At 43.8% G+C, this 26,828-nt stretch overlaps 2 protein-coding genes across 4 annotated transcripts in view; one reads left to right on the plus strand and one right to left on the minus strand.

Annotated features, from left to right (window-relative positions):
- The window catches only part of LRRC31 (leucine rich repeat containing 31), a 180,574-nt gene that overhangs the window by 19,125 nt on the left and 134,621 nt on the right, over nt 1-26,828 (plus strand). Inside the window, exons 1-3 of one of the 3 annotated variants that reach the window (XM_089780766.1) lie at nt 9,038-9,211; nt 10,050-10,295; nt 10,586-10,882. The exons of the other annotated variants lie outside the window; for them this stretch is intronic. The gene's annotated coding sequence lies outside the window, so the exon portion shown is untranslated. Of the gene's footprint in view, nt 1-9,037; nt 9,212-10,049; nt 10,296-10,585; nt 10,883-26,828 lie in introns of those variants that run through there. 3 annotated transcript variants of the gene reach the window in all.
- The window catches only part of SEC62 (SEC62 preprotein translocation factor), a 34,781-nt gene continuing 10,955 nt past the window's right edge, over nt 3,003-26,828 (minus strand). The window contains exons 4-8 of the mRNA XM_006122867.5: nt 20,456-20,666; nt 14,840-14,932; nt 7,744-7,804; nt 6,237-6,356; nt 3,003-4,435 (exon numbers count right to left, since the gene is read on the minus strand). Coding sequence (XP_006122929.3) covers nt 3,978-4,435; nt 6,237-6,356; nt 7,744-7,804; nt 14,840-14,932; nt 20,456-20,666 — 943 coding nt within the window. The 3' untranslated portion in view covers nt 3,003-3,977. The remainder of the gene's footprint in view (nt 4,436-6,236; nt 6,357-7,743; nt 7,805-14,839; nt 14,933-20,455; nt 20,667-26,828) is intronic.

Genomic DNA, 26,828 nt, shown 5'->3' on the forward strand with positions numbered 1-26,828 from the left:
CACAGAATACAGGAGTTTCTTTTTACTGATTCTGTATGCTGATTGCCATATCTCCCACCTTTCTTTAAAATGTTGAATAGAAATGGTCCCCTATTTTTTCTTATTTCAAAAGTTTTGATAGCTACTTTAAATAATGTTGAACCCAAAAGTCTGAATTTCAGTTCCCAATGCTAACAGTGGAAATGGGCACCCTTAATTACAAAAAAAAAAAAAAGAAAACCCCACAAAACACAATGTTGCATTATTCACTGATGACCCAATATATTCCTGCCTAGAGTGCTATTACTTGATTCCATCAACAACTTGACTAGTAAATTAACTGCAATTTAACATCCTTACTTTATATATTTTTTTCAGATTATTTCGGTATGTACACTAGTTAATAGAGAAATTAGGTTGAAAATTCTAATCTATCCTGTACTGAGAGCGGGTTTCAGTGTAACATCACCTGTATGTTGACTTGCATAGTTTTCTGTGTAAGTTTACAATTTTTAATAACATAATTTCAAAATTAGTTAAACCAATGGTAATCACATTAGAAAGATATCAGAAAAGAGTAACTTTATTATGCTTATATAACTATAGGGAGAAAAATCAATGAGACCACTAACATTTTATTGCAATAAGGAAATTTTAATAGAATAACTGTTTAAATGTTCCACTAAATATAAATAAAATTGTTCCCATTAAAGTTATCCTACTAGACAGACATATAAGTTACGAAATTTAAATCAAAACCACTAAGGAGAGTAGAAGCAACTTACTCTGAATTACTTTAAGAAGTAGTCACATATCTTAAGAGACTGACTGATGGTCAGTACCTTCATCATTTCCATATGTGTTTGGATCATGTGTCTGTTTTGGAAGTATGTATGCAAAAATGTCAGATACTTTTTGTTGTTGCTGGCACGTCAAATTGTAGCCATATCTCCTATGTAACCTTACAATAGTTCTGAAGTACAGCAAATTTAGTATTTGTGGAAGTTTTGTATAGAACTGGACAGTGAAATGCTTTCTAAGTACAGAGAACAGCTGTCAATGATAGCGCACCTTTTCTCATGTTACCTTGTTGACATCTCAGAGTTGATCACTGCAAATTAGGGTTAAGAGTAATCACAGCAGTTCGTTCCCTTGTGTACATGAGCTGCATGTTCCATCCACTTCTCAAAAATTCATTTTCAAGGTGATAGGTGAACCAATAAAGTTTGGGAGCCAAGTGAGTTAGAGGATAATTCCATACCTAGCTCATTATGAACTCTCCTGCTAGAGTTGGCAAGGGTTTTGAGATCTAGATACCTATCCACTAGGAAATGGACTGCTGCCACAAGCTCATTTCAAATAGGTCACTGCACAGACAGTTGACAGCTTTACTAAAAAGGTGTTTATTATTCCATCTTAGAATGATTAGAATTAATTTGCAACAGGATTAATATTTCATTTTAGCTGGGGAAATTGAAGCCGTTAGACAATGAATTACAGCTCTAAGTGGGGTAGCTTGTTTAATTGGGGGAGAGGATCTACCTGCAACTTAAGTATTAATTTTTTAAACTTCAGGTTCTGTTCTCCAACTGTCTTTTATAAATTAGATAAGAGGCCAAATGCCAGTCTTTCTTGATTTTAATTCACTGAAATCTATGCAAGTTTTAGTTGAATGAAGACAAATTTAGCTACAGTGTAGACTAAACTTATTTACCAACCTGCATTTTATGGTGGAAGCAAGGATTCTGTGTAGTTCTTGATCATCTGAAAGGATGCTTGTGTAACTTATATATATAAATAAATAAATAAAAAATACTGGGCTATGTCTACAAGGGCAGCTTCTTGAGCAAGTAAATTTACAGTACAGAGTTGTAAAACAGGGCTTCCTCCGGAAGAGTTATTCCTCTCCCCATGAGGAATAAGCCCTCGTGTGCAAGAGCTCTTCCAGAAGAGGCCAGTGTAGACAGGCAACATGAATTTCTTGTGCAAGAAGCCCCTATGGTTAAAATGGCCATCAGAGCTTTCTTGCGCAAGTGTCCACACTGCCATGGATGCTCTTGCACAAAAGCACGTGCCAGTGTAGACGTGCTCTTGTGCAAGAACTCTTCCACAAAACAGTTCTTGTGAAAGAAGCTGCCGGTGTAGACGTAGCCCTGGTGTTAAGGGTGGTACTGAGATTCTTTGATGTATCAAATAGTTAAAGACTACTGCACATAAAAGACTGCAGTTTAGTTCCCAATGCTATCAGTGGAGACTAGAACTGCAAGCCTGTCTGAAGTGTATTGTTCAAAATTGTTGCTAAACTGAGTGTCGAGAAGAATTCTGAGCCAGTATCCTATTCCATTGCACATCTTAATAAGGTAGTGAATGGTTTGTTAAAACCAGTCATTGTAAACTGCCACAACACACAAATGTTAGTTTGACAGGGAATAGGTTAATAAAAGTTTCTTCTGTATCAATAGAAAAATGCATAACAGATCCAGTCTCCAATATTTGGCAGTAGTAAGCAAATCAGACCATATCCATGGTCATGTTTACCAATGTATATGTAAAATGTATATATTTGCACATCAGAAAAATGGAACATCTTCAAAACACTGGTGATTAGAAAAAAGCAATTCAAGAATAAAAGCTCTAGTCAACTACTGAAAATTCAAACAATATTTTGAGCATTCTTTCCTATTGTAGTGTAAGGGAAAAATTATATCTGTATTCACTATTTCAATTTCAGTCTGAAATTGAATGATTCAGAGGAATGTCATCAAATCTTAACTTTTAAAATACTTATATAACTAATAAGATGTTTTCCAACATCTTTCAATTAAGAGATGAGGTAGGCAAACTGACTATTCAAATTGCTTCAGGAGTTGGAAAAACAATTTGATCTTGGTCCTCATTAGAATTAACTTTTTTTTGTTAATCTGTAATTATGAACAGGTAAATACTTTCAAGCAGTGCTTACCAGTTAATACAGTACTCCAGTTTCTGAATATAGAAAACGTTAAGATAAGGCATACAGACAGTTGTGTTATCTGCTTTTGTTTAATAAGGATCAGTTTACTCACTCAAATACATGGAATGTTGGCAGGAAACTAAAGTTCCTAGGACAAATCTACCAATTACATACAGATTCCAAGAGGTCCTCTGTCTTGCATTTCTTTAATAAACACACCCTGAAATGGCTTCAGTTATACAAATTAAAATCTGGATAAAACTTCTAAATAATAAGTAACAGTTAAAATAAAGAGGGTTGTTTTATTTTAAAATTATGTACAGAATAATTTCTTCTCATATTATGATGGGGAGAGGAGAGAAGAAACCCATAGTTTCCAAACTGTGCTATTCCCTTTGCCTCCTTGAGAGAGGACAACTTTCTCAGAACCCAGATGTACAAAACAGTTTGGACTTCTTAGATTGGTGGTACACAATTTGTACAAAACTGAAAACACTGCAGCCAAATAAGCACTACTAGCTTGTATGTCTTGAGCAAAATACTTTATAATAACCTTCTGCTAAAACTAGTTGTCTTACAATTTTATAAAAAATCAAGAAAGCCATGAGCTAAGCAGTGCTTTACTTAACTAGCTATCAAATGAATAATATACTAGGAATAATCTGAAATTCGGTTGGTCAACATTTACCATTTTACAAAGCTATTTTGAGTAGGCTATACTTATTGAAAAGTTATGCAAGTTCCAGAAAATGACAGTAGGGAAACTATGTTCTTCAGTGTGTTTGAGTACTCTCTAGACAAATCATAAGATCTGACAGAAAACTTGTCCAATTAACAAAACTTTTGTAAATCTGTATTAATGACTTCAGATTGTACCAAGTCATCAAGTAAATATTTTTAAATGAAGAAACTAAATATAAAACTGTTTGTATAACATGTATTTCAGCAAACAAATTGAAAGAATGTTAATGTAACTACATTTTGGTGATCAGCCAATGAAGAAAACCCAATTATTTTGAACATACTCAGTCTCAACAACAGTGAGTTAGGATTTTTCATGTAAAGATCTAGTTTCTTCCTCTTCCTCCTCTTCCTCTTCCTCCTCACAGTCTCCTTCATCTGTTTGCTGTTCAAGTTCCTCTTTTGTGATCATTTCAAAATCATTTCCATTTCCACTACTGTGCTGGGATCGGTCCTCCTCCCGTCTATCACTGTCTGTGTCTGAATGCCGCTCTGCTCCTGAGTTGCCCGTTGCTTCGACTTTTCCATCCTCCTCTTCCTTTTTCTCACTATCTGATTTCTCCTCATTGTCAGACTTTGGCTGCTTTTTGGATTCTGATTTCTCCTCTTTCTTTAAGTCTGCTTTTGGTCCCTTGTATTCGTGTGTGTACAGGGGCCTGAAGGAGTCAATGAAACCCACGTCCGCTGTCAGATTTGGTAAAAACCAGAAGTGATGCCTTCCTCCGGTTATCAGCCAAATAATAAGGAAGAGAATGCAGCGGGCTGTGAGGAGAAAGAGTCCAAATATTTTACATAAACATTTACAGAACATAATTACTGTGTTCATTAGATGCCTCTACCTTGCTGTACTCCAAATCAAGTTGGGGACAGACAAAACACGCAAAACTAAATAAATAAAACTAAATTTCTCGGCTGGAAGGATGAATCTTGATTATCTGGGTCTGCATCCTCCAAGGTAGTTAGACTCCTAATTTCCATTGATTTTCAGTTTTGAGGATCTGGGCCCGTATCCTTAATAGGCAAATTGCAAAAGAAATAAAACTGATTATGTACATGCCTATGTATTGGTCTCGAACTGTTCCTTAAGGCCATAGCATCTAATTCTGCCTAGGAGGAAGATGCAAAAGCGTAGCCATGTTAGTCTGTAATTTAAAAAAGCCTTGAAAAACAAGTGGTCCACTTAATTGAAGAAGTGAGTTGTACCCACAAAATCTCATGATACTATCTATATTTTTGTTAGTCTCTAACATGCTACAGGACCACTAATTTTTCAAGTTTTTTTTAGAAGGATGGTGGTTAGCCAAAATGCTGGCCACTAATATCAAGATGCAAACACACACCCAGAAGGCTGTTTTACTTTATTTTGTATTCTATATACACACAATGTAACACAGGATTTCTGGGTCAGGTGATTCCACCTCTACCCATAGCTTGAACTGGCTTTTCAGGAATCACTATATAAGATGATTGCACAGCCCGTGGTAAGCCTGAGGCATGAGCTGGATGCTGAAAACCCACTTATTTCCATGCCACACAGTGGCCATTAAGGAACTGCTCATATAAGATTAGTCTATAGTACACATTATCTCGCCAACACAAAGCACTGCTTCTAGTTTGTAGACCCATAGTGTCCAACACAGTAGCCACATGTGGTTAGTTGCCTTGAACAATGTGGCTAGTTGGCTGGTTGAGTGTAGCTAGCTAGCTATAGCAGTAGCTACTATAGTGGTTACTGCTTCAGAACTGGTTGGACACCATGGTTGTAGATGAGTCCTTTTCCTCTCCCTGTTGTCTCCAATTTTTTCTCCTTGCTTTGGCTATTGTTTCTCATCAGTTTAATGACCCCACTCCCTTGATCACTTTTCTTGTCTCACAACCTTGCTAACACTTCTCACAATAGATAATTCCAGCGACTTTAATGCCTAAAACAAGAATAAAACAGCCAGAGAGGTCTAACACAAATAGTGGACCAGAAAGCTCTGATAGGACAGAGCACTTGTGCTGTCCTAAGGACCATATTCTTCACTATATAAGATGATTGCACAGCCCGTGGTAAGCCTGAGGCATGAGCTGGATGCTGAAAACCCACTTATTTCCATGCCACACTGTGGCCATTAAGGAACTGCTCATATAAGATTAGTCTATAGTACTGGCTCCCAAACTTTTCCTTGCATGTTGCCCCCGCATTCCTAAGTAATGGAATGTATTCATGCTTCCCTGATGAAGTAGAGCCAGGAGCAGGGCTGTAGGCCAGAGCTGTGACTGGTAGTGAAGCCATGGTGGGAAGGGAGGGAGGGCAAAGCAGTGTGTTCTGGCAGAAGCTGGCCTGGGTGCCTTTGGACATTCCTACACACTCCCCTCGGGATGCATATCTTACAGTTTGGGCACCACTGGTCTATGGCTATTTTAAAGAATAGGAGTAAAAAATTCTCAAAAGTTAAGTTGACAGATTTAGGAACCTAAATATTTATGCCACCTTTACAGATTAGACAGGGTCCTAAGTCACCCAAACACCATAGTTGTCCTGTTCAGCTCACTTTTACTGATAACAAATGACACTTACCAACAGCAAGGAGGAGAATACTGGCTACAAAACAGCCTGCGCCTACGCTGAGGTAATAAACACCTACTCGCATTTCTGCAGGCCAAAGCGGGAAAAGAGTTGCAGCTATAACAGCAATCACTAAATAGGAAGATAAGAAGATTTTTGAGAAACATGGATAATTTTCAAAGTACTAATTAAAGAGCTATAATGGCATCACATTTTTGCCTGCAATAATGGCTGACAAGCACTCTGAATAGGCATTCCCATTGTTTGCCTGCCACTTAGAAACAGGGAGTAGGATTTCTCTTGGCCCACAAATACACATATATAACTGACCAGCTTAGGCATCAACTCCCAATAGAAGAACATGCTGAAGTTTGGAAAGAAAGTCACTGTTCCCAGTCTTTCATTGTGTTTGTTTTTCAGGCCCAACCCCCATCCATCTTCCAAAGAGTTGTGCAGTTTTTGCCCTCCTGTTATTTGCTGAATAACAAGATGGTGTAAATGCATCACTTGCTCTCAACACCACTTGAGACGCTTAGCACATTACCAATTCAAAGCCCTAAATACAGCAAGGTCATATAAATAATATCTTCTTAGAGAATTGTGCTGATCGAGAGATGATGTGAACATGGAACTGGGAGTGAGGAATAATTACATTCTAACGCCAGCTCTGACACTGACTTACTTATGCATGTGGCCTTGCCTTGATAAGTCACTTCACCTCTCTGCCTCAGTTTTCCTCATTTTATAACTGAAATAAACAATATTTACCAGCCTCAGAGAGGGACTGAATAGATTATTTGTGTAATTCAAGATAAAAAGCACTATATAAGTAGTAGTAATCCCTGATAAGTATAGACAGTACCAAATATATAAGGCATATTGTACACAAGGTCCCCAACAACTGAAATATAGCATATTTAGGCACTTTTTATACGGATAAAAATGTTTATCCATCTACTTTGAATATTTCCAAGGTGCCCATCACCTTAGTGGTTAGGCAGAAAGTGTTAACATAATTCTCTAGAAAGGTGCTACCATGATTTCTAAATTCAGGGAATTTGGGTGCCTTTTAGGCCCTGACTTTTTCTATTTCCCCATTACACAGCAGCATCTACTGAATAATAGACCAGTGTGTAAATTTTAAAACTGGTTTAGACTATAAAAATGGGAAAAGGTATCAATTATGAGTGTTCAGCACCTATAAAGAAGACAATTTACTAGCCTTAAGTAATTGAAATCTACAGATCAGTTAGCAGTTGTAACAGTAATAGGTGCAAATTGATAAAAAATATTAATTCTGTGTCTGAAAGAGAATAAAAAGAAGTCTCACTCTTCTAAGGTTTTTGCCACATGCACCTTTTCTCTCATTGTTATCAAGATTGGAGCAGGTGTCAAATTGGAGCAAAGTATAAATACTAAAAGCTTTGTCCATGAGAGAGAGAGACAGATGTCTCAAGGAACAGATATGCCTGTTTGGTACTACAGCCAATACTATATGTTAACATCTATGCTTACTTACCAAGTACAAGTCCCATGGCAAATGTTTTAAAATGAACTGGGTCATAGATCCACACATATACCTACAATGAGAATAAAAAGGTTAAAATTATCAAAAATCTTTACTTTGGAATATAATTTAAGAGTCATTTCCTCATCTGCATGTTACTTTATTACCATGGTACTATGTTACATTGATTATCAGATGTAGGGGAGCCTGTGCTCGCTGTGTGTGTGGGGGGAGAATGCCATGCTTCTGGAAGGGGGCAGGGCTAGGGCAGCCAGCCCTGCCAGCCAGAGCATATAGCATGGGGCTCAAACTGTGATGGGGCGGTAGAGCCCCACACTCGCGGAGCCCCCTTGGGGGAGGCGGGGCGCTGGAGCAACCGGATATGGCTGCCGGCGTGCCCCCCGACTTGGCCGCGGAGAACGATTTCCGCACGCCCAGTGCGGCTGCAGGGACCAGTGTTGTGACAGGAAGCCGCGGCCCCGTCGAACTGTGAGAGGGCCAGCTGTGACCCCACTGCACCAGGAGGTGAGGGCCGGGCTGGGACAGCCGGGGAAGAGATGTGGGGGACTGGACGCTGGGGGCGGGCCCGGGCCTAAAAGGGGACATGCCAGGGTCAGCGGGGAAGGAAGTGAGAGGAGACGCAGAGGAAGAGACATGGAGAGACACTGACAGAGGGTCCCGGTGAAGAACCTGGAAAGTGGGGACGACCTGGACGGGAAGATTAGCCCCAGTATGGCGGACCCCGACAACCCCTACACCCGCAACGGAGGGCAAGGTAGAGAAAGGACTCCCCAATTGAGGAGATGGGCAGAAAGGAGGGACTCCCGGCTAAAGGGGTATGCTATTAATGTGGCCAGAAGGGGCACTTTCGGAGAGAGTGCCCCTTGATGGATTGCACAAGGCTAGCCAGCCCTCAGCCTGGGGTGGACGATCGGCGGCACACCAGACCGATGATCGTCATAAAGGTTGAGAGGCCATGATAGATTCTGGATGAGGAAAAACAATGATACGAGCGGACCTAATCAGAGGGAGCGGCTGACAGGAGGACTGGTCTGGATGCAGTGTATACACAGGGATGTGCGGACATACCCCACCGTCTGGGTCACAATCCATGATGGACAGAGGGAAAGCAGGTGCAAGGTCGCGCTCACCCCAACCCTTAATTACCCGGTCTCGTTGGGACAGGCCCAGATTTGAACAAGCCCTGAAGTGATGGAGCCAGCAGGACCTCCGGAGAGTCAGAGAAAGATGGAAAAACGACTCTTGCCGCCCCAGGCTAGAAGATGGCGGAATCCCAGGATGGTGCTGGCCCTGGGCCCTCGGGGCAGCCAAGACTCCCTTCGATTTGGAGAGTACAGAGGGGGATTTCCTACAGCAACAGTGGGAGGATCCCATCTTATGAGGTGCCTGGGAACAAGCAAAGACTTCCGACTGAGAAGATGGTCACGAAAGCCGCGTGTGCCAAGGCCCGTGCTTTCAGGTACACAATGACTGCTTATACCACATGTTGAGAATGGAGTGGGGCAAGGAGAGGAGAGAAAGTTACTGGTCCCAGGACAATACAGGAAATGAGTCCTGGAGTTGGCCCCCGCCAGCCCAGGGGCAGGGCACCTGGGGTGGGAGAAAACCCAGCAGAGAGTACTGCAGTGGTTCTTCTGGCTGGAAGTTTATAGGGAAATCCGAGACTTTTGCAAATCGTGTCCTGAATGCTAGCAGACCCGCCCCTCCCTGGACTAGGATCCCAAAGGCCCCGTTAATACCCCTCCTGGTGGTCGGAGTACCATTTGAAATAATAGCACAGATATCATGGGGCCGCTGGAACGGTTGGGGAGGGGCCACCTTGTGATAATGGATTACGCGACCAGTTATCCGAAGGCCTTACCCCTGCAGCAGGTGATGGCCCTGGTAATCGTGGACCAGCTGGTAAAAATTCTCTAAGAGCAGGGCTTCCGCGAGAACTATTGACTGACCAGGGGACTAACGTAACGTCCCGCTTAATGATGGAACTATGTCATATGTTACGGGTTAAGACATTACAGACCTCAGTCTACCACCCCCAGTCGGATGGTTTGGTCAAACGATTTAATAGAACCCTGAAGTAAATGTTACGGAAGTTTATACAAGAGGCCTCCCGGGACTGGGACAAACTACTCCCGGATCTGCTGTTCTCCATCCTGGAGGTGCTCCAAGCCTCATTATGGTATTCACCCTTTGAACTACTCTATGGGCGACGGCCGCGGGGTATATTAGACTTAGTAGAAGAGGGATGGGAGGAGCAGGAATTGCCAGTTCAAGGCTCTATACAGTATGTCTTGCAGCTAAGAAACAGGCTATAGTCATCGGGGGCCTTTGCCAAGACCAATCTGCTATGGGCCCAGGAACACCAGGCGCAGCAGCACTACAACCAGAACACCCAGATGCATGTATTACAGCCGGGGGACAGGGTCCTTCTCCTATTACCATCCTGCGAATCCAAGCTGTTGGCCAGGTAGCAAGGCCCTTTTGAAGTCCGATGCCAAGTGGGCGACGTGGACTACGAGGTGCAGTTATCGGACGCCTCCAAGGTAGGGCTGGGGGCGGTGCTGGCCCAAGAAGTGGGGGGGGGGGGGGGAGAGAGGAGTGAGCACCCTGTGCTGTATTTGAGCAGGAAACTATTCCCACGGGAGTATAATTATGCCGCCATAAAAGAGGCCCTCGCAGTAAAGTGGGCTATCGAAGTACTCCATTACTAACTTTTAGGGCACTGCTTTATCGTGGTCACAGATCATGCACTGCTCCGATGGCTTTAATCTATGAAAAGTATAAAACCTGCAGCTCATGAGGTGGTACCTTACTGTTTCTACGTGGTCCACAGGCTGGGGAAGATGCACCAAAACGCAGACTGGTTGTCGCACTGGGAGGAGAGCGAGGAGACGCGACAAAGGAAAAGACGGTTTGACTTGAAGGGGAGGTGTGTGATGGGGCTGTAGAGCCCCGCACTCGCGGAGCCCCCCCGGGGAAGAGGGGCACTGGAGCGACCGGATATGGCTGTCATCATGCCCCCTGACTTGGAAGCTGCAGCCCTGCACAAATGGGGATGAAGGAACAGGGCCCAGAACGCTCAAGGCCATCTGTAACCCCATTGCCGGGATACTGGATGCTGCGCTAAGAGGTGAGGGGCAGGCCGACTGGGAGAGAGATGCAGGGGATTGGACGCTGGGGGCGGACGTGGGCCCAAAAGAGGGCACGCCGGGGTCAGCGAGGGAGGAAATGAGAGAAGGCGCAGAGGAAGAGACGTGGAAAGTCACTGTCTGAGGGTCCCGGTGGAAGAACCTGGGAAGCGGGGACGACCTGGACAGGAACTTCGCCAGTGAGTGAGCTGTCAGAAGGAAAGGAAGTGACCCAGGGTTGGGCTAGGGAAGTAAGCCTGCAGACTGGTGAGTTAAGAGTAACGCCCTGCCAGTCAGGTCAAGAGGAGGGAGAGTGTCCCCCTGACCTTAGGGCCCTGGGTGGGGACTTGGAGAGAGGGCAGGCCCGGGTCCCCCTTCCCCTCCCTGTGGGAAAGCCTAATCAGGATATCCTATTTAGCAGTGCAGGCTACACCGGGCCCCGGAACGGGGACATCTAACTGGGTGGTGGTGCTCGGTACCCTATCACAGGAACACATCATCCAACAGTGATTCTATGGGCCTGGGACTTCAGTTGCCGCAGCAGCAGCCGGGAGCCTTAGGCCCTTTAGAATCACTGGGCCCCAGAGCAATTCCCCCTTTGCTGTCCCCAACACCCACATCACAAGCCTGACCAGGTGCAATTCCAAGTCAGCTTGGAACCATGGCACAGCACTGTGGTGAGGGGCACTGCAGTGCTGGAGCTTCTGTATTTTTGGATGAGATATGAAGCCAATGTTTATGTCAATTCCGCTCAGTGAAGTAGCTGCCAAAGGCAGATATATAACCTTGCGACTACTACTCCTGAAGCCTGTTTTCTCTATGAGTTCACATTAGATAACAGATTCGGGGAATGGGAAATGAAAGGCAAAAAAAGCAACTAATATTCCCAAAAGGAAAAAAGCCATACACTGCTTTAGGTGACTAGAGTCACCCAGGAAAGAGATCTGAGTGAGATAGGAATCTCAAATGAAGACAAATGTAGAAATAAATGGAGCTAAGAGAGATAAGATCAGACAAATAGTAATTAAGAGCAAAAATTTATACCACAGCACAATGTCACCTTAACCCCCATGCTTGCACCATATTGTACTAGGGATGTTAAACATCAAATAATTGACTAGTTTGAGTAACCTCAAGAATTCTTATCAGTTAGTCAACTATTCTGTAGTCCCTGGGGGCAGGGCTGGCAGCCAGCATGCTCCAGCCTCACTCCTGAGGAGCCCCCTGACACTCCACGCTGCTGCCTCTGTATCAGTGTGCCAGGTGGGAGCTGGTCTGCGAGGGGAGCCAGTTTAAAAAACAGCTCACCTTGTGGACCGGCTGCCTGTCGCCCACTGCTGCTACCTCTGATAAAGCAGCAGCATGGGGTGGCAGAAGCCTCTGTCTCGGGCTAGGGAGGTCGATGCAACCCAGAACTGAGCTGGGCAGCCCGCCTCCTAATACACTTTAAATGCAGAGCTGCATCAGGGGTAGGAGGTCCTGGACCAGTTTCAAGCTAGGACTGAGCCAGAATGCTGGCCAGCCTGCTAAAAAAATTACTGCCATGTGTGTGTGTGCGGGGGGGAGGAGGGGGAGAGAAGGGGAATGCATGTATAGCATCAATCTATAAGCTTTTGCTTATCGGTTAATCAGTTACACTATTACATCCCTACATTGTACCAACAGTGCTCGGGGGAACTTACACAATCTACTTGAACGAGGAATTCACTCGCCCTAAAGCAGTGGTTCCCAAACTTTTTGGCATCATGCCCCCTTTTTGATTTTTGAGAAACCCTCATGCCCCCCCCCAAAATAGCAGAAAAACTTGAGGGGAGGGAGAAAGGAACTGACCGGGGACGAAAAATAAAAATAGCAGCAAAACTTGGGCGGAAAGAATTGACTGGGGGGCGGAGAGGGGGACTGGGTCACCTCGCACCCCACCTGGAATTTCTTCATGCCCCCCCAGTTTGGGAAGCCATGATCTAAAGAAAACGCTTCTTGTCAAAATGTGGAGAACTTTTAACTAGGGATGTAATAGTGTAGTTGATTAACCAATAAGCAAAAGCTTATAAGGTTAATGTGACTACACACATTTCCCTCCCCCATCCCTTGCCAGTACATTTTGTAGCAGGTTGACCAGCTGCCCGGCTTAGTCCTGGCTCATGCCGGGTCCGGGACCTACCCCTGCTGTGGCTCTGCATTTAAAAAGTGTATTTGGAGCTAGGCGAGCAGGCAGCCTGGCTCAGTTCTGGTTTGTGGTGGGTCCAGGAGCTCAGATCACCCCCAGACAGGAGCTGCTGCCACCCCGCACTGCTGCCTTTTTATGACAGACAGCCAGTCTGCAAGTGGAGCTGGGTTTTAAACTGGCTTCCCTTGTGGACCACCTCCCACCTGGCACTCTGTGCTGCTTCCTCTGATACAGGTGCACGCAGTTGTTGGAGAGTGTCACAAGTCATATGTAGGCCTCCAGGGGTTAAATTTGTATCCCTCTAGGCCAACCATGAACCCTGATGGCAAAAATACCAGGGATAAACAACATGACATCGGCTCTCAGCTCCGGGCATTGGGCCAATATGCGCACACCCAGTAAACAACTGTAGTATAACTAGTGTAGGGAGTCCCGTGTCCGGTGAGTCTCCCAGGGACCTAGACCTCGGAGGGTACCCTGGATTCCCTCAGCTGGAGCCACATCCACTGCAGTCTGGTGCGAGGTGACAGGAACAGGACTCCCCACAGACTGAAGGGGCGTAAGCATTTCCAAATGCCTTACTGGTGTATTACTTTGCAGTAGCTGTGTAACCATCTGGCAGTATTAAACCTGTAATAGTAGTGACGTAGTGAGATTAATAAAAGCAACTATCTCTAATCGACTGTCTTGAAGCGAATCCATAATCCTGTTGGGCCCTGGCCTTATGAGTTGACAGAGGGCTTGATAATCTCTTCACCCTCCAACTTGCCTGGTCCTTCTCAAGTGATACAGAGGCAGCAGCACGGAGTGGCAGGAGGCTCCCCGGGAGCAAGGCTAGAATACACTGCCTGTCGACCCCACCCCAGGGACTCTAGAATACTCAACTAACAAATCAGAATTCATGTGGTTACTTGATTATTCAATTAATCGATATGTAACACCCCAACTTTGAACTAATACAATTAATGAATGTCATTAAAACCAGATAGCATCTTTATCTGGCGGTGAAGACTCAAGATACTGGATAGCAGTAGCCATAACTTTCATAGCTGAAAAGAAAGTAACTGTTACATCAACTGCATACCAGACATATACAAACTCATTACTGTAGGTACTCACCAATTTCCGTTTCTTTTGCTGTATATTCTGCAGGATAGGCAGAGAACTGGGGCCAGCCATAACAGTCACAGCCCTAATGGGACACTGCTTCGCTGACTGCCATCAGAAAGGAATTTAAGGAAACATTCCAGGGGCCACTGAGACACAGCGTTTGATCTATGTATGAGACATAGTTCCCTTTCAAAAATCACTGAGGAGCACAGGAAGTGCCCTTTGTCTCAAAACGGAAGTGTCAGAGCAGGAATCCCGGCATTATGGTATCATTTGGAGAAGTAAATTGTGCCTCACTTTTCTCCTTTAAATCAAACGGAGAGGGTAAATAACTTAAGGCCACACAGAAATTTGGTGGCAGAACCTAATTTAGAATTTTGGCATGCCTGACTCCCCGTCTTATGTTCAGATGAGGCTTTTAGATGGCAAGATACCTTGGACTCGCTTCCCTGTAACTGAATTTGAAGCTCCAACTTTTGTTTAAAAATACTTCAATGTAGCAGGACCTCCTAGCAAGACAGTTCAGCAAGTTCCGACCCATTATGGTAACTATTGAAAGGACAGGAAGGAACCAGTCTAAAGAAATTACTTGGTTTCAGTATTTTACTGTCAATGTAGTGGTCACTGATAACAAATGTAGGAAGTGTAGAAACACACAATTGTAGTTACACACAAACCTCACCTCATTTCCATCCAGGAAAAGTTGATCTTCATGTGGCTCAAGTTTAAATTTTCTCTTAGTATCCTTTTTCTTGGGTGTTCCTGGGCTCTCATCCTATGAACATGTATCAAGCATGAAACAGAGGAATAATTAAAAGTGAATTTAGAGCCTATAAAAGGCCCCAGATTCATAGGTCCCAAACTGAAATTCTGGCTGCATCCATATATCACTATTACGAAGTTGCTTACGGGTGCTGAACAGGACTACCACTGCAGAAGCACTCATTACTAGCCAAAATTTCAACCTGGGACTTCCATTTCTACACACACAAATTTGGTGCACTGTCTTACGTATGTACAAATGTTAATATAGCGGTGTAACACTCTGCACCTCAAAAGCAGTTCCTTGGAACTTCACCCTGGTCACATAAGATATTTTTCATACAAAAGTATGCTATGCAAGATATAGGAAAGATCATGATTTGCTGAAACTGTCAAAAGTATGTGTATTGTTAGGTCATGTCTACACTGGCAAATATAAAGCACTGGAAGTTACAATGCTGCTCATGGAATGCAGCAGAGAAAATGCTATTGGATATCCACAGTCAGCCACCAGCACATTAGTGTGACCACACTCGTAGCACTTGCAGTACCTTTTGGAGTGGTGCATGCTGGGCAGCTATCTCACTGAGCACCTCTTCCTCTTCTGCCACAGAGGTTTGTGGCATCCTGGGTCCTATCCCAAAGCCCTGTGATGTATTGCTTCACATTTCAGCAACCCTTGTGCTTCTGTCCACATTTGGTTTCATCTTTCAATGGCTTCTGTGCTGTGCACTCTGCCTCCTCAGTGTGCAGGAATGGATCCCCAGCTGTTGATGAAAATGCTGTTAGGTCTCACTAACACATCACATACGGTAGTCGAGTGATTCCTGACTTGCAAAGTGATGAGGAGTCAGAGCAGTATTCTTATGGCATGAGATTTCTTGTGGCATTCACAGAGGTGCTGACCACAGCAGAACATCAATTTTGGGCTTGGAAAACAAGCAGTGAGTGATGGGATCACATTATCAAGTAAGCCTGGGATGATGAGAAGTGGCTGCAGAACTTTCAGATGTAGAAACCACTTTCATGGAACTGGGTGCTGAACTTGCCGCCACCCTGCAGCACAAGGACACGCGTGAAAGTTGCCCTGCTGTTGGAGATATGTGTCTCAATCACACTGTGGAAGCTGACTACTCCAGACAGGTTTCACTTAGTCGCCAATTTCGGAGTGGGAGAGTTGACTGTTGGACTTGTACTGATGGAGTGTACAGAGCCATAAATCGCATCCTGCTCTGAAAGACTATGACTCTGAGCATGAAATTGTGAATGGGTTTGCATGGACAGGCTTCCCAAATTGCAGAGGGATAATAGAGGGTACGCATATTCCAAATGTGGCACCAGACCACTTAGCCTCTGAATACATTAATCGCAAGAGGTATTTCTCCCTGGTTCTGCAAGTGCTTGTGGATCAACATGGGCATTTCATGGACATTAATGCAGGCTGGTCTGGAAAGGTGCTGGTCTGGAAAAGTACACATCTTTCGGAACACTGGCCTGTTCAGGAAGCTGAAAGTGGGAACTTTCTTCCCAGTCCAGAAGATCACCACGGGGGAAATGGAAATGTCCATTCTGATCCTTGGAGACCCTGTGTACTCCTTAATGCAGTGGCTCATGAACCCATACACAGGGAACCCTGACAGCAGCAAGGAGAGGTTCAACAGGCTGATCAGATGGAGAATTACTGTGGAGTGTGCTTTTGGCTGTTTGAAGGCCTGCTGCCAATGTTTGTTCAGGAAGCTGGACTTGGCTGATAACATCCCCATGAGCTGTACCCTCCATTACATTTGTGAAGGAAAGGGTGAAACCTTTAATCAGGGTTGGATTGCTGATGCACAGCACCTGGAGCCTGAGTCTAAACAGCCCAAATCCAGGGCTATTAGAGGAGCACAGCACAGTTCCATAAGGATCAGGGATGCCTAGAGGCAGCAATTTGGTGCTCAAAGCCAGTAAAACTTGTTGCTGTGTAGGAGAGTGCAATCGCTGTGATGCTAGGTGGTTACTCTTAGTGGTCTGTGTGCAGGATTTAGTGCTAACACTGATTATAGCTTTGCTGGGGTATGCTTTCTTGCTTGCATCTAATGGAATAAAGATGTCTTCAAAACGTTAATTTCATTTATTATTAAACACAGTAAACTTAGACCACCCATGAAGCATGAAACAAACATCTGCACTGTGGGAAACAGAGAAGGAATAAGGATGGAGGAAGGAAGTTAGGTATGCCCAAGAATTTCACAGCTTTGTATATGTCCACAGTTCATATGCAGTCCCACTGTCTAATATGCTGTTTAAGGAAAGCTGCAGTTCATCAGGGCTAAGCTGCATGCAGACTGCTGTTGAGTACATTGGCAGCCTGCAAGAGTCTGCATGGATGGAGGTTGGGCAGGCAGATGTTGCATGTAGCGAGTGGCACCCAGGGACAGAGTGGTGCCCAACTGCATTGGTGGGGACAGACGAGTGTATAAGAAAAAGTTTTGGGACACAGGGCTGCGGGGCAGGGACAGGGTGGTTGTGCAGCTACTCCATCTACAGTGCTAGCAGTGTCTCCAGCATGTTCACTTGCTTCTCTATAATGCTTAGGAACCATTTGTGTGTTCTCTTTCCATTCCCTCCTGTCCCTGTCCCTCTACTCCTGCAATTTTTTATGTTCAGCATCTGCATTGCTCAGGATATCTCGCAAAAACTCCTCTCCAGTCTTTTTTGGGTGCTTCTGTGACCATCTTCGATGCTCTGCAGGAGTTAGAACTTCCTGAGACTGGCATGCCAAGGCCGGCTCTATCAAGTGCAAAACTTCAACATGTCAGAAAAGGCCCATTGTTAATGGTAGACACAGCACTGTCCGAACCACTTTGAAACACTTGTACTGTCCACATACATAGTACGGCTTGTCCTGGAGCAAGCATAAATAACATGCAGGAACCCCTCCATGATGAGTCACCATTAAGAGCATGAAAGGTGCAGCGGGGCAGGAGAAAGGGCTGGGAAAACCCTTGCTGCAGCCTGAGAAGGGTGGCACAGCAGCTGCATGAAGCTTTTGATGAGGTCTGTGAGGTAGATTACTGAGACCTCAGAGATTGCATCAACAGTCAGTTCACCCTCTAACTCAGTGTTTCTCAAACGGTGAGACATCTCTAGGGGCTCCACAAGGTTGACAAACTGGAAACATCAATAGGCACAACACATACAATCAGTGGACCGCTGGGACTCTGCATAAATTTTTACGCATGTAAAGGGCTCCAGAGCCCAAAAAGTTTGGAGAACCGCTGATCTAACTGACACTCTGCTAATAGCATCATCACACAGAACCCAACCTCCTTTCTGTAACCCTCCCAGCAAGTTGCTTGAGTGCTTTCCCTACTTACCAGCTGCATCATCCGCAGCTTCCAAGGGCTGCAAATGGCTTGCCTCTTCAGTAGTACAAAAAGGCTCCTGACTGCAAGCCTCTATGGATGCTGAGTCCTCTGGCTCTGTGTCCCTTTCCCCTTCAGCACAATCAACTGCCTGCAACTTCCTCCTTCTGTCTCAGTCCACACTAGATGCCCCCTGACCCATGTCTTTCGGAGTGGAGGTGAAATCACTTCCAAGTTTATCATCGAGCACTTTGTAGTAGTTGCAGGTTGTAGGTGCAGCACCAGAGTGGCGGTTTACTTCACATGCCTTGTGGTAGACATTTTGCAGCTTCTTCTCTTTGACCCTATACTGCAGTGCATCCCAGTCATGGCCCCTTTCGATTATGCATCTAGAGATGTGCCTGTTGATATCACAATTCCTACAGCTGGATCACAGCTTTGACTGGACTGCCTCCTCTCCCCAAATGCTGATGAGGTTTAGTACCTCAGCATGGTGCCGAGTAAGGTATTTCCTGATGCATGGAATAGGCAAGGCCAGCTGGAGAGGTGTGCTGAGAACATACCACGTCGCTAAGCAAACAAGAGGTCTTTCAAATTTCAAAAAGAGCACAAAGGTGGCTCTTGGTCACCTGAGCATGGCAGTAGAGTTCAAACTGATGACCTGAGTGGCCAGTCAGGATGCAGTATTACACCACAGTGTCCACACTGGCACCCCAGTGTATTATCCAGAGTGCAGCAGGCTCTATACTTCTCACAGACATGGGGCTTACCTAGAGCACACTAGGTGTGGAACTAAAGCACACTAAGTGCCTTGCCAACGTAAACACCATGAAAGTTACAGTGCTGATTGTTGATTTACTCCACAGGAACTTGCCAGTGTAGACTTGTCCTGAGTGTTAACAAAGTTATGAAATTTTGCTGCATAGCTCTTATTGAAATATGTTGCAAGTTTTGAGAGTCATACAATGCTAGTTCTCAGGAGATAAGAGAACATTAAAAAGCAGAGGAGTGGTAAACAAGAGTTTTACAATGCTGTAAGAATGTTGCACAGCATTACACAATGAGGGATTGCTCAACACTATTACTCAGCAAAGACCACCAGGACATATTTGGGCTAGGGATGTTAAAATGTGTTTATTTAAGTAAATTTTAGGAAAATTTCAGTAGTTGCATGTTTACACACAGAGGGGGGGGAGTAGGTGTGTGCACAGGGAGCTGCCTGCCCCTGTCGGACTGTTGCCTCCGATACAGAGGCAGCAGTGTGGTTGGGGGTAGAGGGAGGCAGAAAGAGCCAGCTCTCTGCGTGTACTGGTTCCTGCCTATCCCCCCACATTGCTGCCTCTGATACAGAGAGATACAGAGACAGCTGTGGGGAGAGGGCTACTGTGAAGACAAAGACAAACTGAAGAGACTAATAAAATTTAAGATTTAGACTACACTTACTTTTTTGGAGGGGGAACTATCGCTCACCTTTTGTACTTAAAATCTGTTTTATATCTTACCTAAAACTGTGGTCTGCTTGAAGTGCTTCAGAAATCTCAGTTCGGTTTACAAAGACAAGTGTGTGTCTTTTTCATATTGAGAAAGTCGCAGACTGGGTAATAAACTTACACTGGTCAGACTTCTGACTAAGGCAAGATGGTATATTCTGGAGCACAAGGTTGGGGGTTGAGAGATTTGCCGGTGCTTCTCTCTGAGTGATGTGAGTGGCTTTGGGAGCATTCAATCTAGCAGGGTGTGGGGCTCCACATCACAGCAGTGCCTGGAGAGGTATGCTGCTTGTCACTAGCAAAGCACCGAGACAGACAGCCCAGGCTGGAGAGTTAAGGGGGCACAATGATACCCGAGTTCCAAGTTGTACCCCCGGGATCCTGTCACAACTGGTCCAAAGGATCACTGCATATTCCAACAAAAATACAAATGTGTTTTATTTATTAGTGTAAATTCTATCTTCTCTATCATTATATAAAATGACAAGGTGCACAAATGGAGGCCAGGTTGGACTCCCTTGGAAGATTTAGGTCCAGACAGTTAAAGAAATAAACATATTTTAAAGCCCAAAGAAATAGAATAGCATGGAGATGGTATGTTCAGTTATGGATCAAATGACCTTATCCTTTAAAAACAAGGTTTTTCACATAATTAGTATCTAAGAGTTTTGACTGTCTTCTTTTTTGGGTTACACTCACCTTCTTGCATTCTTCTCTCTCACCATCCTTTCTCTTTTCCTTCTCTTTGTCTTTCTTAGTCTTTTCATCTTTGCCACTTTCCTTCTTGCTCTTTTTCTCATCTTCTTTGCCACTCTCAGTCTTTCCTTTCTCCTTCTCTTTTTTTGTATCTTTATCAGGCTTCATTTTCATCACTTTCAATGCTCGGTGGAAGAACTGTTTCTTTAGGAGTCTTACAATAAAAAGATTACATTACTAAATCATTTAGGAGTTATTAGTGTGCTTATATGTTTATAATGCAAGTATGTTATTGGATATCTGTGACAGCATAAGGCAAATGCAGTATCACACCACGTAGGATTGGTTATTAATACACACAGTGGGCCTGATTCTCCTCTGCCTCACACCTGTGTACTTTTTTGGGCATAAAATCTCTACCTTCCCTGATTTGGTTGCATCTGCAGAAATATAAATGACAACACTAGATGCAAGGGAGTGGAAAATCAGGCCCACTGTTTAATTATTTTTCTTACACCCTCTTATTTGATACATTTCCTTTCAACATTTCTCTTTATTACGTATCAACATTTTCCACAGCAGCAGGATATGAGAAGTGGACCTACAACTTACCAGGCTATCTGGTTCAGAGTTGCAGGTTGATAAAGTTGTACTACAGGAACCAAGGTAACACACTTAGACAACCACATTCTGTGCTGTTCCAATCAGAAACTTGGTGCAAAGTGAGGAGGAAATGGTTAGGGAGACTTTTACAGCTGTGAAACCAAGCATATGCCAACTGAGATAGCCAAAGCACTCAATACTATGGTCATGGCCTCAGCCACCATAAGGGCATGTCAGGCTGGAGCAGAAGGCGGCAGAGATTAAAACACCAGAAAATCTGGCCCTTATTTTGTGTTCTAGTTAAGTTTGAATTATTGCCCTCACTTCACCCAGTAACTGCATCTCATTATTGTAGAGCAGGTGCCTTTGTCAGAGCTACTTATGGTAAATATACCTAAATATTTTACAGGGAAAGAAATTAGCTGAACTACTCAATTGGAAAACTATATGCAGAATGATATTAAAATGAAACAGAATACAGCTGGAGTCACAACAAAAATTAAAGAAAAGCAAAGTTTCATTCTTTTTTACTTTTTCTTCTTAAAGAAGAGTAACTTTAGTAAAATGTTTACAAAATAGTCTACTTTTGCCAATCTGATCCTAAGATGCATTGCTTTCAGCCTGACCCTTCAGTTCCTATGTACACAAACTTCCACTAAAGTCAGTGGGAATATTTAATACAAAATTCAGTAAAATCAGGTCCTCGAATCCCTTATTCAAAAGAAAAAAAAATTACTTACCTTACAGTAACTGCAGTTCTTTGGGATGTGCTTTCCAAATGGATTCCACTGTTGGTGCACATGGCTCCTCATGCCTATACAATTGAGTTATTTTGGCCAGCAACATCTGTAGGGGCTGCACCTAGGTCTCCCATTCACCCCCACCTAAGGCATAAGGGTGGAGTAACCCCAACCATCCTTCAGGTTCTTCGCCAAAACAGAATCCCACAGGAATAGGACTAATAGCAAGAAAAGAGGGCAGGGTATGGAATTCACCTGGGCAACACATCTCAAAGAACAGTTACTATAAAGTAAGTACGCTCTTTCTTTCAGTCATTGTTCACACAGATTTCACACTTGGTGAGTAACAATCCATTTGCTTGGAAATGTCCTACTAAAACAAAAAATGCAAAATAACCATATTAAGATAGGCATCCATTCTGGAAGCCTCTGTCAAAGAATAAGTGTCCCCACAATCAGGGTCTGAATCCCCACCCTTCAAACTGATATAAAGGAAACTAAAAAGGCAATTTTCACCTGTTCCCTATACCACTTAAGGACTCTAAGGCTGTGTCTACACTGGCCACTTATTCCGGAAAATCAGCCGCTTTTCCGGAATAACTTGACAGCTGTCTACACTGGCCCCTTGAATTTCCGGAAAAGCACTGACGATCTACTGTAAGAAATCAGCCGCTTTTCTGGAAATACTATGCTGCTCCCATTCGGGCAAAAGTCCTTTTTCCGGAAAACTGTTCCAGAAAAGGGCCAGTGTAGACAGCACAGTAGTGTTTTCCGCAAAAAAGCCCCGATCGCGAAAATGACAATCGGGGCTTTTTTGCGGAAAAGCGCGTCTAGATTGGCACAGACGCTTTTCCAGAAAAAGTGCTTTTCTGGAAAAGCATCCTGCCAATGTAGACGTGCTTTTTCCGGTAATACTTATAATGGAAAACTGTTCCGTTTTAAGCATTTCCGGAAAATCATGCCAGTGTAGACGTAGCCTAAGAGTACTGTGGGCTAAAGTCAAGTTAAGATACGCAACAGTCCAATTTGTAAAAATTTTTTGTGGAGGAAGATGGCTCTCACTGGCCTGAAATCAAACAAGACGTCTGCTTGGCGTCAGTGTGGCAAAGAGCTTTAAGGCTACTTTAACTGAATTGGTCATTTGCTAGGATGATCTTTCCAGGGTTAACCCAATGCTGGGACATGGGTAGACCTGGATCCCTTCTTTCCTTAAGTGAGTTGCTACAACTGCCAAATCCTTAGGGAACAATACTGGTGCTGTGAAAAGACCAGAAGACAGGACTCAGTACTGCTAAGGAGCTAAATTCCCTGTAAGCTTTTCGGCAGGATGGCACTGCAGCTGCTAATTGACTCCCACCCACAGGTTTAGAGCTGCTGCACAGAGAGCTTCCTGGTTGGTGAGGGGCACTCTTGCAGCAGCAGAAGCTCCCTATTCTAGACAATGAGCATGCTGATATGAAAGAGGACATATGGGGGAAGGTGTAAGTACATGGCTCAGACAGGAGGGGGCAAGACGGGAGGGGAGTTTGGAGCATGTAGTAAGTACAGTACAGGACTCAGGAGAGGTCTGATTACAACAATCTTGATTACAACAGCTGGATTTGCCTGCAGCTTCTTGTGAGGTAACTCAGCACGCTCCTCTAACTTCCCGGTCTGGGAGGGAGGGAGCAAACTGCATGGAGCTGATCAGAGAAATGGGGGGCAGTGCTGGCATCTGGGCAGTGAGGTGGGCACAAAGTGGAGTGTGGTTGGGGGGTCTTCACTTGTTTCCTCTGTGCTGCAGGCAGCAAGAGTCAAACCCTGTCTGCCTTAGCACAGCAGCCCTAGCTGGTCTGCAGACATAGGACTCCCTCCTGGGCAGGGCTTGGAGGGCAGGGGGGCACAGGAGCAGATTGCATGGCGGCAGGTGCAGAAAAGAGGGAGTGGGTGAATGCTGGCATCTGTGCAGTGAGGCAGAGACAGGGGAATTTGTTTGAGGTGTCTTAACTTGCTCCTATCTGGACTGCGGGCAGCAGGCCAGACTGTCTGTCTCAGCACAGCAGCCCTAGTTGGGCTGCAAACATAGGACTCTCTCTTGGGCTGGGACAGGCTGTATGGGGTGGTGCCAAAATTTCAGATGGGTTAAAAACTTTTAAACTGCTTTTGAATTCTGAAACAAAAGGTCTAGCTCATGATATTTGTATGATTACATTTCAAACAAAGTTCACACAGGTGTTAATGGCTTAAGGTAAGAAAGGAAAGAATTCTTTTAACAGAATATGTTTTAGTGTTGTAGATATTTGCAAACTCTGATCTTAATGATTTTTTTAAAAATCCTGTGTCACTAGCTAATACATGGTAAATTGTTAAAACTGGAAGAACTTTACCATGGATCCTGTTTAATTTGTTTGGCCCTTCAATTGGAGTTGGATTCTAGACAAGTGCTCTGGGGGCTTCTACTCTTTGAGTTAGTGACACACACAAGGTGAAAGTTTCAAACCAGAACTTTTATCTGTTTTACAGATCTTGGTTTCATTTGCATAGCATGGATTCTAAACATTCCCCAGAGAAAGTGTATAAGCCTGATTGAATGTTTTTCACTCTCCTTTCCAGTGTCAGTAAATATTGAATTAATATTTTTAAGGAGTGCATGAATATTTCTAGTTCACTCATAGATTTGTTTAGCATCTTAAGGCTGTGCGTATTTTTTAGACTTTTACTTAATGGCCATGTCTTTGATTTATTTATATATCTATTTGCAGTATGCCCCATTTTGGTGTGTTTACTAGCTTGAGTTGTTAGAAAGGACCATAATACATGTACTCCAAAGGTAATGTTAGTTTTCTTAATTTGACTTCATATTAAAAAAACATCTTATGCATTGCTCCTTGTTAGTTATCTCTTGTTTTAATTAGGGCTATCAGTTGACCTGTGTTAAAGTTCTGATTAACACAGGACAGGATTAATACGTTAATTTTTAAACTCATTAATCACAAGTATTAATGCTGCGCTGACCCTTTGAAATGCCGCTCCAGTGCTTTAAAGGGGCAGCACATTAGGAGCCGGGGATCAGTGGGGCACTCCAGAGCATGGGGTTCTATCGCTGACCATCTTAGCTAAAAAACACTGATGGACCTGCCATCCATGAACATATTATGATGCTGCCACCTCCATAATTTATGGAAATGTATTTTTGAATATGATTATGCAGAACTCGAATATGCTTTATGCACAATAGGGTATGTAACACATTATTCAAGAGCTTGTAATTCCCAGAATGTGTATATTCTATTTGTATGCATGTATCATTCTTGTATGTAAAGTTAGAAATATGAAGTGTAAAGCTGTTTAATAATCTAGGTCTTCTAGGGAAAGCCATTTGGGATACTTAAGGAACTTAATGACCCAGTGCTCAAGACTATGATTTGTAAATAGTATTTTTTTCCTGTAAGCCTAAACTATAGTTTGTCCTACAAAGACATATGTCCATGCCATGTGGTGCTGGAATCTATCTTGAATTTTGTATTTTTCCACAGGGTTGGGGAAAATGAAACAAAGACTTCCCACCCTAGGGAAATTCTATTTAAGGAATGGGAAACAAACAATGATAAGTCTTCAGTTGGCTTCACAGACTGTTCCCCATCACAAGAGGGCACATGAAAAGACATAGAAAGAAAAGAAGTCTAATGGGGAAAGGGTGGGAGAAACTGTTAGACCCAGGTCAGAAAAGAGATCAGCCCTAGCCTGAGAAGAACATTACCTGAAGTAAGAAGTAGGGTGAGAAATTATGCTTTGTAACAGTTTATTAGTCTATTAGGCTTAGCTGGCATGTTTTGTTTTATTTTAGCTTAATAATTTACTTTGATCTGTCATCACTTGCAACCACTTAAATCCTACTTTTTATACTTAATAAAATCACTTTGGGTGTGTTAATAAACCGATGTAAATAATTGTTATGGGGGAGAGGGGAGGGGCAGCTTCAGAGAACAACTGTGCACCTTTCTCTTTCACTGATAAAGGAAGTGAACATTATGAGCTTTCTCCATGTAAAATTTTTATACAGCGCAAGATGGATTTATCTGGGGTTTTGATCCCCCTGAGGCTGTGAACCAGGGTGCTGTGTCAAGGCTCTGTGACTGAGTCTTCCCAAAGCTGAGCTAAACTCAGTGTCTGGGTTACTCTGCTGTGGACTGTTATTCCAATTCTGTGCTTTGCTGGGGAAGACCAGAGTTTCTGGTTCAGCAGAACAGGGTGGTGAGGTGTAGCGAAGGGCAGCTAGGTGGGCTCAGTAGTATGATCAGCCCATCAAGTGACAGTCTCCTGGAGATCTCTGTGACCCAATCCATCACACATATCAAATTCTTTTTTGAGCCCTGTTAATATGTTCAGCCTTCAGCATATCCCATGGCAATGAGTTCCACAAATTGACAGGATGTTGAATGAAAAAAACCACCCATCTTTATATTTGTTTAAAACCTGATGCTTATTGAAAAACAAATAATACTTGGAAGTCCTTAGCAGGAACTTCATACTGTCTATCCACACTTTTGGAAGAGGCAGATATTGACGCTGGAGCCTGCCACAAGTCCACTGCTGATTTTAACAATTCCTTGTTAATAAGCATAGTGAGTCTACTAGGCCTGAGCATGAGTCAACCATGTCTAGCAGCTTTTGAGATTTCTCCTACACTAATTCCAGTGGGATGTCAAGGGTCTTGGCCATACAGTTCTTCAGTTTTGGAATGCCTTTAAGTCATCAGTTGGACAAAGTAGAGGGATTGTCTATCGGGGAGAAGGACGAATTATTACCAGGTTCCTCTACCCCTGCTTGTTACAGCCTTGTCTCTCTTTGGGAAAGGCGATCTTATCCTATATGAGAAGGAAGAGGATGTTGGTGTGAGGGCATGTCACTGCATATACCAACTAGCCCAGTAGGGAAGTGACTAATAAGTAGGAACCATAGGGCCTACTCTGCCCTTACTGGCTTGAGTGTGGGAACAGAAGTTATATCTAGAGGACAGGCCCTCCCCCAACAAGCACTGCTAACCAAAAAAT

The sequence above is a fragment of the Pelodiscus sinensis genome, chromosome 10, assembly GCF_052426305.1.
Source record: "Pelodiscus sinensis isolate ZL-2025 chromosome 10, ASM5242630v1, whole genome shotgun sequence".
Classification (NCBI taxonomy): Eukaryota; Metazoa; Chordata; order Testudines; family Trionychidae; genus Pelodiscus; species Pelodiscus sinensis.